Source organism: Paroedura picta, chromosome 2, assembly GCF_049243985.1.
Source record: "Paroedura picta isolate Pp20150507F chromosome 2, Ppicta_v3.0, whole genome shotgun sequence".
NCBI lineage: Eukaryota > Metazoa > Chordata > Lepidosauria > Squamata > Gekkonidae > Paroedura > Paroedura picta.
Window position 1 is genome coordinate 32,950,844 of NC_135370.1, and position 12,859 is coordinate 32,963,702.

The window sequence follows — 12,859 nt, forward strand, 5'->3', positions numbered from 1 at the left end:
CTCTTCCTACTGCAAAATAAATAGAGCTAAGTTGTCACTTCTAAACCATAAAAATCCAAATAAGGTTTTTGTTTTCAGGATTACCTTGGCCATGAAGCCAATTTATGAACGCTACAGAAGGCAATGACTTTGAAGACACCATAGAACAGGGGTGGCCAAATGGTTGCTCTCGGACCACAATTCCCATGAGCCCCTACCAACTGTCCATGATGGCAGAGGCTCATGGGAAGTAGAGTCCATGGACATCTGCAGAACCACCATTTGGCCACTCCTGCCACAACATGTCCAGCAAGAGTTGCTCAGGATGGATACTTTAGGCTGATTCTGCATTGACCAGGGGATTGGACTAGATGGCCTGTATGGCCCCTTCCAACTCTATGATTCTATGATTCTATGATAATGGGCTGATCCTGCGTTGACAGGGGGTTGGACTAGATGGCCTGTATGGCCCCTTCCAACTCTATGATTCTATGATTCTATGATAATGGGCTGATCCTGCGTTGAGCAGGGGGTTGGACTAGATGGCCTGTATGGCCCCTTCCAACTCTATGATTCTATGAAAGAGGGCAATATTAATACAGTCCACATAAATTTTATTGTTGTTAAATCTTGATACAGTGTTGTTTCAAGGGCACTTCAGAGTGAAATTCAAATAACATGCAGGCTACTATAATGAAAAACTCCACTGAATTCTAATGTGTTCGTTGAATTCAACATAGGCAAATCGTTTGGGGTTTTTTTGGCAGTTTCAAACAGTAGTGCAACAAAGCCCAATTTTCAAACTCTTGGCTACTCGCCATGAAACAATATTTTGAAAAATCTAAGCTCCCATTTTCAAACTTCGACTGCCAGATAACCACTGGTTCAGCTTATCAACGACGGCCTGAACATGGAGTCTTTGGCGCGACCCTCAAAGTAGTGCTGCTCGATTCTTCGGCAAAACGAGATGAGGTTACTGTAGCTCTTCACTTTCTCAGACAGCTCGTCGCTGATCAGCTGGGTAGTCAGGATCGTGAACAGGTGTCCGAACACCAAAGCATCTAACTCGGTTGGCCTAGAAAGGAAAGGGGAAAAAGACCCTGAGAAACACAAACCAACCACTCCCATCCCGTACAAACCATTGATGGTGGCTTCCTAGCTTGGCTGTGATCCGCTACTGATGGAAGTGTTTCTACCTCTGGATCCAAGTTTTCTTCCTCCCCTCCTCCTGCTGGAGCCCAAAATGTCATATGACACGCTGCACCTTGGGGAGGTGGAGGACCCTTAAGAACAGCATGGAAGAGAAGCTGAAAGAGAATGTTTTTGGGAGGGGGGAAACATGCATGAAAGTGTGTGTGTGTGTGTGTGGCTCATGCAGGCATTACTTGGGAGTAAAGTGGATGCACAGCACTCTCCAGTAACCCGGACACATGGGAAAAGCCCAAACGAACTCTTGGCATTTTTGCGTGACAGCGTTCTTAGAAGTGTGCTTTCTAAAAAGGGTGGGCGTTTCTTTCTTTTCTACCCTTTCACTATCATTTTGCTCCTGCAGACTTGTTTTCTTTAAGACTAGGAACACTGAAGCAAGGTTTTTCTTAGGCTTAGTGCTCCCAAGTTGCTTCCGACTTACGGCAACCCTATCCATTAATGACCTCCAAATATCTTATTGGTAACAGCCTGGCTCAGGTCTTGCAAACCAGGGGCTGTGGCTTCCTTGTCTGAGTCAATCCGTCTCATTTTGGACCGTCCTCTTTTCCCACGGCCTTCAACTTCTCCTAGCAGAACTGACTTTTCTGATGCTCTTGTCTTCTAGTAGCATGACCCAAGTACAATAATCTCCATTTAGTCATTTTGGCTTTGAGGGAGAGTTCAGGCTTGATGTGACCCGACTGTATGCAATGGGAAATCCTCTGCCGAAAAGTTTTATTCGCAAAAACCATATCCGAACCTAACTAGCGATGCGATTCTGAGCAGAGCTACCTCCTTCTAGGCCGATGGATGCGGAAGGACGCAACGCTGCTTGGAATTGTTCTGCTCATTATTCTTAGCTGTCTTGAGCAGTAAGAGTAAGCTGGATGCTCAGGACAGCTAAGAATAATTGGGATATAATTCAAATAAATGAATAAAAGCCCAGAAGCCAGAAATCTTTTTGGAAACTGATGCAGCTGCAACTCTTCATATCATACGTTTAGGGCAGGGGTAGTCAACCTGTGGTCCTCCAGATGTTCATGGACTACAATTGCCATGAGCCCCTGCCAGCAAACGCTGGCAGGGGCTCATGGGAATTGTAGTCCACGGGCATCTGGAGGACCACAGGTTGACTACCCCTGGTTTAGGGTCTTTTGACTTCCTGCTTCCACCCCAGTGGATCCACCCTTTCAAGGCTTTCTGGGATTGACTGAAGTCACCAGCGCTGCTGTTTGGCCAAAGATCTTGAGGGCCAGGGAAGCCACGAGGCCCAGCTCACTCATAAGAGTGGCTCCACACAAAGGGCCTGAGGGAGAGGGTTGTGGGAGAGGCTATCCCCGTATTTTAGGAAACGCATAGGGCTGGTGACCCCAACTCTTTTGAGCCTCTAGAGGCAGTGTTCCTGCTAACCTGTGCATGTAAGCAGCCGTTCATTAACACAGGAAGCCCCGCTCAGCAGCAATCTGGAGCCGCACAGGGTCTTGCATTGCCCATTTTAAGATCACAGCAATTATAGTCTGCTCTGTAGGGAGGGGAAATTAGAGGGGACACTGCCCATGAGCACCTTTGTAATTCTGGCACAAGCAGGTGGGCCCAGCCACAAAATGGCTGCCACAGGAGTCACAGCAAGATACAAAATGGCTGCTGGAGCATATCTTTAGTAAAGATTCTTGTGCTGTGAAGTGACGTCTCCCAAAATTTGCACAGCCAGCCAGAAAATCTGCTGAGCAAAAGTACACACCTGGCCCCACCCACTTTCCAAAAGCACTTGGTGAGTATCAGGATAGGAATCCGCAGGTGCCCGGGCACCCATGGGCCCCCTGCTGGGGACCTCTGGAGTGAAGGTTTTCCCCTTTCACTTGATGCACCACAATCTAGGACTGGCAATCCCCCATGGTAAAATGCATAAATAAACTTACTTCTTATTGAAGAAATACGGCTGTGTTCCAAGCCTTTGAGAAAGTGCTTGACAACACTGATCAACATCTTCTAGCACCTAAGGAGCAAACATGCAGAGAAAAAAGAACAGTTTTTATTGAATGGGACTTCACGGGTAAGCTGTCAAAACTAAAGAGCACCCGTGTACACAGGAGCACAGGAAGGCTGATGGTCGTCTAACAGTCAACCTTCCTGAATAGCCATTCAGTGATTCAGAAACCTGAGACTAAAGCATTAGAACTGTCCATGTTTCACACGTGCATGCCAATTGCTGAAAAATATTGCAAAGTGATTGAAATGGAATATGTGAACCTGGCCTTTACAAACAACGTTCAAGGGTTAGGCATAATTGTAAAAACTGGAATATTTTTAGAAGACTTGTTTAAAATGTGTACAAGAGTAATGCAAGAGAGTAGTATAAAGCAGTGGTCCGCAACCTTTTTCAGGCCGGGTCACACATTTGCGCTTGTGCCATGCGCTGCAGCAAGCGTGCATGCGTGGCACTCCCGCGCATGCACATTTGCAGCCGCGCATGGCGCATACGCGACCTGGACGCACATGCACACATGCGTGGGAGTGCCGCACACACGCATTTGCAGACACGCATGGCGCACGCGCGCATTTGCGGCCCGGCGTGGCCCTGCGGAGGCAGGGACCTGCGGCCCAACATGTGGTTGGGGACCAGCAGTATAAAGTATACAAATACACCGTACAATATTTGTTATCCAGCAGTTGATCATGCAGAAGATTTGGTAAACCAGCACTGCACATGAGGCAAGCTCCTCCTCCTCAGACACCATGCCCCTGAATCTTCAAGCCAGCGCCTGACCTACTCCACCTCTCCACCCAGCAACCTGACATCTCCAGCCACTGTTTGATTTTTGACAGCCAACCAATAAATCTATTGCATGGCCTCAATTGGAATATCATGTACAGTTCTGGTTACAACGCCTCAAAAAAGATATTATAACATTGAACAAATGCAGGAAAAAGCAACTAAAATTATTAAGGCAGTCTTTTTCAACCTTCTTATTTATTTATTTGTTTGTTTGTTTATCTACTTATATACCACCCTCCCCAAAGGCTCTGGGCGGTTTACATAAAATGTCTAAACAATACATGAAACAATCTTACCACTGAGAAACCCTTGAAACATTCTCCAGGTGTCTAGAAAACCCTGAAGTGGCATGATCATGCAGAATATAGTTAGGATGCATAGTTGTGTACACGCCCACCCAGCCCCTGCTTCCCACCCCCTCCAAGGCCTATCATTGCCCATTTAAAGAGGGGGAGGTGGGTCAACATGACTATATATAGTCATATCTGTAAACCGCTCTGTAAAATCTGTAAGGGCATTGTGGGAGGAGAAAGGGGTGGGGTGAGTCCAGGATAGAAACTCACAGGGGCCAATCGGGAGCCACAAAGGGGCCAATCGGGAGCTGCGCAGCTTCCAATTGGCCTGGACTGGATACACATACAGAGCAGAGGGCCATCAGTGGCTATTAGCCACCAGGTATAGAGGGAATACTATGTCTAGGGCAGTGATGCTCTGTATACTTGGGGGTTGGGGAGAAAGAGTGGGAGGTCTTCTGGAGTTCTGGCTCCACTGTTGGACCTCCTGATATCACTTTTTTTTGGCCACACAAATTTTGGACTGGATGGGCCATTGGCCTGATCCAATTTGCCTTTTCTTATATTCGTACTCATCTGGGTAGGGGATGGGGTAAAGCAATGCACTTGAGTATCTGGCACATTTGATTTAACCAGCAACCCCCATTCATTGTGAATGTCCAGTAACAAAGCTTTAACTCAAACATGTAACAAGAGTGTAGTAATCATCCTCTTTCAACGCAGAGCTACTTTTATGTGAAGGTTATCATGAAGACTTTGATATCAAGTTAATTACTTAAGGGACGTGGAGTTGTTCTAAAGTTTCCATCCCGTTAAATCAGACCGCTTCATTTTTTCAGTGGTATTTTATGAATCCAAAGCCAATCCCCTTCCTCAGCTAGCCCCACCCCACACTCCAAAGCAGCTGCTTAACATCAAAGGACTTTCAACATACCTTTGGGCCCTGGGAGTTGCAGCAAGAATGCAACACTGGCCAAAGCCACATCCCCCACACACTGATATACGCAGAACAAGCTTGGTGAATGGGGCAAAGACTCATCTAAGAGTGAGTGTGGCGGCAGGAGATTTGGACAGGTCTTGCCCCATGGCTGAGCTACAGGAGGGTCCTACAGGAGGGTCCTTCAACCCTCAGTCAACTTTTCCATGAGGGTCATAGGATGCTGCGACAAGCATCGATTTCTGTAATCGTGTTCCGTTCGCAGGAGCTTAGATCCGACCCAGCGTTCCTAAGTCTAAATCTGAACACATAGGCAAACAACTGACAACCACATGACTGACAGCCACAAGGTTTTCATCATGCCACAATGCTGTTCTCCAAACAAAGCAATAAATATATTCTATGGACCAAGAAAGCAGGATTAACATGAAAAACAGAGACTCGCGTACACACATTCATTGTCATGCGAAACAGCCTGACCCAAGGCATGAATGACCGACCTGATCAAATGACCTGGTGCCCCAGCCAATAGCTTTCATCTTCCGTCGGACCTCCCACTGTTTCTGATAAGCCAAAATATGATTCAGAGGCCAAGGATAAGGAGATCCGTATCTTGGATGAGTAATCTTTATTTAAACAAAAGAAAAATGTCTCACGTTATTTTATGCTTGGGAAAACAGCAGTGTTTTACAGAATGACTAGGGCAGTTATGGCTTTTATGGTAGTGGCACTGTTTTGTGAGCTGTTCTAGACCATTGTTCATAGCTTGCAGCTTTTTTTTAAAAAGCATTTAAAATAATATTAAAAACATCTCCACAGTGAAGCCGGTACATCCAGTAATGACAGAGAGCTCCCCCAAAATGTACATGCAAGCAAAACTAAAGCCAAAAAAAAAAAAGTATCATTAATGGTATAAACCTCTATGTTTCATTTATGAGCAGGGACTAGCAATTGTGAGCAAAAGTGTTTTCTCATTAAAATTTAATTAAGATAAATGCTACAGAATCACTCACCTCCTGGACTGTAGCATCATCACACCACTGAAGATACAGCTAGAGGAAAGGGGGGGGAAAAACGCATGCTAAAAACTTCGTACCACACAAGGTTTGCCCAGACAGCTCGTTCCTTGCAGCTTTGCCTAACAGCAGAAAGTCTTTTCCCCCCTACCCAGCAAGCCATTAATAACAATAATATCTGAAACACAGACAAAGGTGAGTTTGCCACTTCTCTTGTGGAGCAGGCACCCAGATCTCCAACAACAAAACCCCCAAAATTGAGCTTATAGTATGCAAACTAGAAAGCGTGCTTCTTTTGGAGTCTTGCTGTTAATCACAAATCTTCTCCCCTTATGTTTTAAAAGAAAAAAACCATATTAGCTTGCAATGTTGCAAAGAAAATAGCATTCCACTCTCTTGACCCCATCCCTCCCCATATCATTTATTTTACAAGACTGACAAAGTACTAGTGTTTTCCTGTACCTCTGCTGTCAAAAGCATATTATTGACTAATTCCATGTAGGCTTTCATCTCCGCTTTTTGGACTTCATCCAACCCGTCACTAAGTGAATGGCCCTAAGGCAGGGAAGAAGGGGGGAGATATTGGGGTTAAGAAAGAATAGCAAAAAAGATCAGTTCAGGCCCCTTCCAAAGACCACCAAAGTCCAGGGCTTTGGAGTGTTTGAAGACTTCACCGCATCATAACAAATTACACGTTATATACAATAAAATCAGAGTCCAGTAGCACCTTTAAGACCAACAAAGATTTATTCAGGGCGTGAGCTTTCGAGTGCAAGCACTCTTCGTCAGACTATGATCTCCTTTTTCATGCCCTGAATCAATCTTTGTTAGTCTTAAAGGTGCTACTGGACTCTGATTTTATTGTGCTCCTTCAGACCAACACGGCTACCCATTTGAATCTAACGTTATATCCAGTTTTGCAGTCTGTGCAGACAATTAAGTTTCTCAAAGGAAACAAACTACTGAAATGTAATGTTTCAGCAACAAAGCCAAAAAAAATGAGAAACCAGCAAACAGCATTTCCAACTATAGATCTGCTGGAGTTCTTCCTTTTCGGCTGAGTAGCCTTTGAAAATAACCAGGACATCCTTGTAAACAAACAAAGAGGGAATTGTGATGATGCAAACATCTTATTAAAATAGGCTACTCGATGCATGGGCATCGATTTACAAGGCTAAAGAAAGAAGCGATAGTCAGCGTGAACAACATGGAATTTTAAGATTCAGACAAAGCAAACCTTTTGGGGGAAGCTGAGGAGGCGAGTACAACTCCCAGATCTGCCAAAAGAGCTGGAATCCACATCCAGTAATCCAGGGGTAGTCAAACTGCGGCTCTCCAGATGTCCATGGACTACAATTCCCAAGAGCCCCCTGCCAGCATTCGCTCATGGGAATTGTAGTCCATGGACATCTGGAGGGCCGCAGTTTGACTACCCCTGCAGTAATCTTCTAGGCAGAAGGTGGAATTCAAAGGGATCCAAAATGCTGGGACTTTCATGGCACCCACCTGAGCTACCCAAGGAGTTTCTCCTGGCTGGGATGTGGGGGGAGGAGGCTACCGGGTGGCATTCATCACAACACAAGCAACAGTAGTAAGAGTGATGGCCGGGTGGGGGAGGGGAGATTTGCATGCACCAGGTTCCTTTGATCCTGCCGTCACTAATTTGCAGTATTTGGAAAACGATGGGCAGACGGACATTATTTATTATTTCATCTAACCAAGTAATTATTCAGCAAACAATTCCAATATGCTAAGAACTACAGTTTCTGAGCCATTTTAGAATGTTCTGCCAGAAGTATCTCAACTAAATAAGGAAGACATGCGGCTGTCGAAACAAATACGGAAATAAAAAATCCTCAGTGAGAGGAGCCGTGTAATAAAATTAGCCAAAAGGTTCCAGGAAATAACGGCCTTCCAGCTGTTAAAAAAACCACTGATAACTTCCATTACACACTTATCGCCAACCACAGAAGACTGTTCAGACATATTTTAATGCCTTCTAAAGATTATACCTGCAAGCAGCTACAAGGAGAGTAACTCTACTAACGATGCAATCTTAATCAGGTCTGCTCAGAATCCTGCTGAAGTCTACTCGATGGGACTTCCTTCCAGGACAGTGTTTTTAGGATTGCACTGTAAATCAGACACATGTTCTATGCGGTTGGGAAGTTCAAATCAGAAGAAATCACATATCTAAAGAAAAGTCCTACAGGAAAGGAAAAATCAGGGAACGCCAGAGCCTAAGGCTATCTGGTTTTCCAAAAAGTCTTCCTCTTAGAAGGATCCCTTACAGAACCTCCAAAATGCCTTCTGAATTTCAGAGTGTCTCAAAGACTCCTTGAAGGTTTCTGCAGGGACTCCTGAAATAGAACCTCTGAGTAATACGTCTGTGGAAAATACATTTGTGTCCCTCCAGACTGCAGGCTGAACAAAATGAGAACATTTTGGGTTACTCTTCTGACAAAAAAAAAAAGAATCACACCATGGATCATGCCTGCAAGCAGCTAGGAGGAGAGTTATCCTGAAGATTAAGGACACAATGACACAATACTTATGTGCCTGATATGTAAGTGAAAAGAGACTTAGGGGCATCGAAAGATGTAGAACTCTTGTGAGCAAGATTTTAGAAGAAAAACACTAGGAATGGGTCTCTCTGAAAGCATACCAGAAGGACTGGAAGCCTGTTTATCTCTTGTATTTTCTCTGTGTTGGTGTGGACGCCTGACTAAATCCCTAAACCTTCTTAGATTCAAATGAGTAGTTGTGTTGGTCTGAAGGAGCACAATGAAATCAGAGTCCAGTAACACCTTTAAGACCAACAAAGACTTATTCAAGGCGTGAGCTTTCGAGGGCAAGCACTCTTCCTCAGAGTATGATCTTCTTACATGTAAGAAGATCATAGTCTGACGAAGAGTGCTTGCCCTCGAAAGCTCACGCCTTGAATAAGTCTAAACCTTCTTAGTTCTTTATGAGATACTAGAATAGGCTTCTCAACCATTTATTTTATTTTTATTTTATTTATATTATTATATATATATTTATATACTCCCCTCCCCGAAGGCTCAGGGCGGGTTACATAGAACATAGAAACTATACAAGAAACAATCCCTTCATATAAATAACCATAACATTAATACTGCTAACTGATAATTATAACAACGGTAACAGTACAACAGTACAAACAGTATAATAATACAAACAGGTCCAGGAGCAGAATGCATGGGTGGATATCTGGGAGGGAGGGTGGGAGGAGGGGCCCTGTAGATGTTGTTGGTTATGGAGGGTTTTGCACCACTTTGGAAATTTCTCAACCAAATGCCTGGCGGAAGAGCTCCCTTTTGTAGGCCCTGTGGAACTGTTTTAGTTCCGCCAGGGCCCTGATCTCCTCTGGGAGCTCGTTCCACCAGGTGGGGGCCAGGACAGAGAAGGCTCTGGCCCTGGTCGAGGCCAGGCGGGCTTCTTTAGGGCCACGGACCATTAGCCGGTTGGTGGTGGCGGAGCGTAATGCTCTTTGAAGGGCATAGGCAGGGAGGCGGTCCCTCAAGTACACCATGGTTTCTTGATAGCCCTGGAAGGGTTTCCTGAATGGGTAAGGTAAAGGTATCCCCTGTACAAGCACCGAGTCATGTCTGACCCTTGGGGTGACGCCCTCCAGCGTTTTCATGGCAGACTCAATACGGGGTGGTTTGCCAGTGCCTTCCCCAGTCATTACCATTTACCCCCCAGCAAGCTAGGTACTCATTTTACCGAACTCGGAAGGATGGAAGGCTGAGTCGACCTTGAGCCGGCTGCTGGGATTGAACTCCCAGCCTCATGGGCAGAGCTTTCAGACGACATTTCTGCTGCCTTACCACTCTGCGCCACAAGAGGCTCATCCTGAACGGGTAGGAAGTTAATTTTTAAAGTATTTTTTGTGTTAAACATTTATGTGATAAATGTCTGAAACATTTATTAGATGATATGACCGTAAATGGTCATGTTGACCTGCCCGATCTCCCAAAATGGGGCATGGAGGGCGTGAGAAGGGGAGGGGCTATGGGTGGGCATGTCCACAGCTATGCTTCCCAACTATATGCTGCATAATCACATCACTTCTGGGAGCCTGAAGAGCGTTTCAAGGGTTTCTCAATGGCAAAAATGTTGAGAAGGGCTGTTCTAGAAGAACCTCGTCCTGAGAAATAAACGATGCCATCGCATCTTCCACTGCTCAGATTCTACTTCATTAAGCCACCAAAATAATTTCATAAACACAACTTAATTAGCACAGCTGCTAAATATTTACTGAACTAACCAGTTTAGTGTAGGCTCCTTACCTTTGCTTTTACAAACTGAACAATGGGGCCAAGTTCAGAAACTACTTGATTTCCTACGTGAATAAAGGGCACTTTTCCTGCAAGAAAGAGAAGGGAGGGGAAAAAGTATTTTTTAAAGACTTGCTACTTAATCAGAGTATCAATTCAACTCACGGAGTTAATACTCAATGGGATGTCAGCCATTATTCTGCTGAAATCACTGAGTGTTCAAGAACACCAAACGCAAACATTTGCACAGGCAATTCTGCATTCAGTACTGGTAGACAAAAATGGTTTGCAGTTTTTGCTCCTAGTGATTGGGGTTGATGCATCCCAAGCACTAATCCCATGACTTAAAACACACACAAAATACTAAATATTACCTATCTACATATTAGTTATACAGGCTGAACTGGCAGACTGTACATCATAAAAAATATTTAAATGGATCAAAGAGACAAAATGGAGATGAGTAGTATTGGAATGTAATGTTCTTCTGCAAACAAGAGCTGTTTTTTTGTACTCTGCTTTTCACTACTCAAAGGAGACTCAAACTGGCTTACAATCACCCACCTTTCCTACAACACACACCTTTTGAGTACCTGAGGCTGACAGAGCTCTGAGAGAACTATAACTAGCCTAAGGTCACCCAGTGAGTTGCATGATGGAGGAGAGGGGAACCAAACCTGATTCTCTAGATTAGAGGCTGCCACACTTAACCACTACACCAAGCTGGCTCTCAGTTCTCTCAGACCCACTCGATGGCACCAGGAAATACAACCCACAGTAGCAAACATGCATGTTGACCTCAGATGCTGGAAATTACAGATTACACACAAGAGCCATAGTCCACACGTGGAGAACAGAGACACAATAGATGCGGGAGATTTTCTGGGGACTCCTTCCTATGGCAGGGGTAGCCAATCTGTAGCACTATCGGGGCCAGTGTCACAGGTGGCGCCTCTTCACTGCCACCTGTGGACCGTGGCAGATGCGCTGGTTCTGGGAGCCAGCCACGTCTACGGCCAGAGCCGTGAGCGGCCAGCCACGAGGGCAGCAGCCATAGGGGCTGGCCCAATCAGGGTGCGGCCAGCTTTGATTGGGCCAGAGTTGAGCTCAGACACTCGCTGGGGGCCGGACACGTTCCACCCCCAGCCAGTTTCCGAAACATTAAGAGGGTAACCATGGATAAAGATCTATCTGTCATATTTTCATGAACTTTTAAATGTGTGTTTTTATTACCATGGTAACCTGCCTTGCGTCATGTTATGGACAAAAGTGGGCTTTAAAAAAATACTCTAAATAAATTCATATTTACAACTTCATTATCCAGAGCAGCCTTTCTCAACTTTTTTACCATTGAGAAACCCCTGAAACATTCTTCAGGCTTCGAGAAACCCCAGAAGTGGTGCAATTGTGCAGAATATGGTTGGGAGGCATAGCTGTGTACAAGCCCACCTGTGGTCCCTCCCCTTCCCGGCTCATCATCAGCCATTCTGGGAGGGGGGGGTGGGTCAACATGATCATAAGTGGTCGTATCACCCAATAGATGTTTAACAAATTTAAAAATTATATTAAAAATTAATTAACACCCACTTGCTCAGGAAACCCTTCCAGGGCCAACAAGAAATCTCAGGGTTTTACAAAACCCTAGTTGAGAAACCCTCATCCAGAGCTTCACTGGGAGTCACAGCCAAATTGCACAGGCTCACAAAGTCACAGTCAAGCATGGAATGGTAGGTGCATGGAAAGCACCTACACGATTATACAAACTGGAAATGGAATGCACAGCCTTTTAAACCTCCAGACCTTACAACAATTTCAATTAGATCGAGACTTCTTACAGGATCTATATGGAAGCAAAGAATGGTATTTTGGTATTTTCTGCCATAGGAGTCGTCCTTTCAAAAAGTTCCAAAGATATGAGAGAAGGAAAGCAGAGACCACCATGAAGCATTTGGGAACGGGAGAAAACACCATCACAGTCAATTCTTATCAAGAGGAGATGGATCTATATATAATTAAGACCTCTATCCCAGATAGAGGACAGGAAGGCCTGGAGGATCATTGTCCATGGGGTCGCAATGGGTCAGACACGACTTCACACCTAACAACAACAACAACAATCCCAGGCACACTGATCTGACAGTCCCATTGACACGCTTTGGCTCGAGCTGCAAATTATTAGATTTTTGTGCAATGCAATAGGGCAGGCTTTCTCAACCAGGGCTGTGGAAGGGTTTCCTGAATGGGTGGGAGTTAATTTTTACATATATTAAAAAAATTGTTAAACATTTATCACGTGATATGACTGTATATCATCATGTCAACCCACCCACCCCTCCCAATTATGGGCCTGGAGGGGGTGGGAAGGGATG

The 12,859-nt window shown here is 44.9% G+C and overlaps 1 protein-coding gene across 3 annotated transcripts in view; it reads right to left on the minus strand.

Annotated features, from left to right (window-relative positions):
- Positions 1–576: 576 nt before the first annotated feature.
- The window catches only part of MTX2 (metaxin 2), a 57,238-nt gene continuing 44,955 nt past the window's right edge, over positions 577–12,859 (minus strand). For all 3 annotated transcript variants that reach the window (XM_077319630.1, XM_077319628.1, XM_077319629.1), the window contains 6 exons: positions 10,503–10,579; positions 6,652–6,744; positions 6,187–6,225; positions 5,674–5,799; positions 3,087–3,163; positions 577–1,054 (listed from right to left, as the gene is read on the minus strand). In XM_077319630.1, the coding sequence (XP_077175745.1) occupies positions 865–1,054; positions 3,087–3,163; positions 5,674–5,799; positions 6,187–6,225; positions 6,652–6,744; positions 10,503–10,579 (602 nt within the window). In that variant the 3' untranslated portion in view covers positions 577–864. The remainder of the gene's footprint in view (positions 1,055–3,086; positions 3,164–5,673; positions 5,800–6,186; positions 6,226–6,651; positions 6,745–10,502; positions 10,580–12,859) is intronic.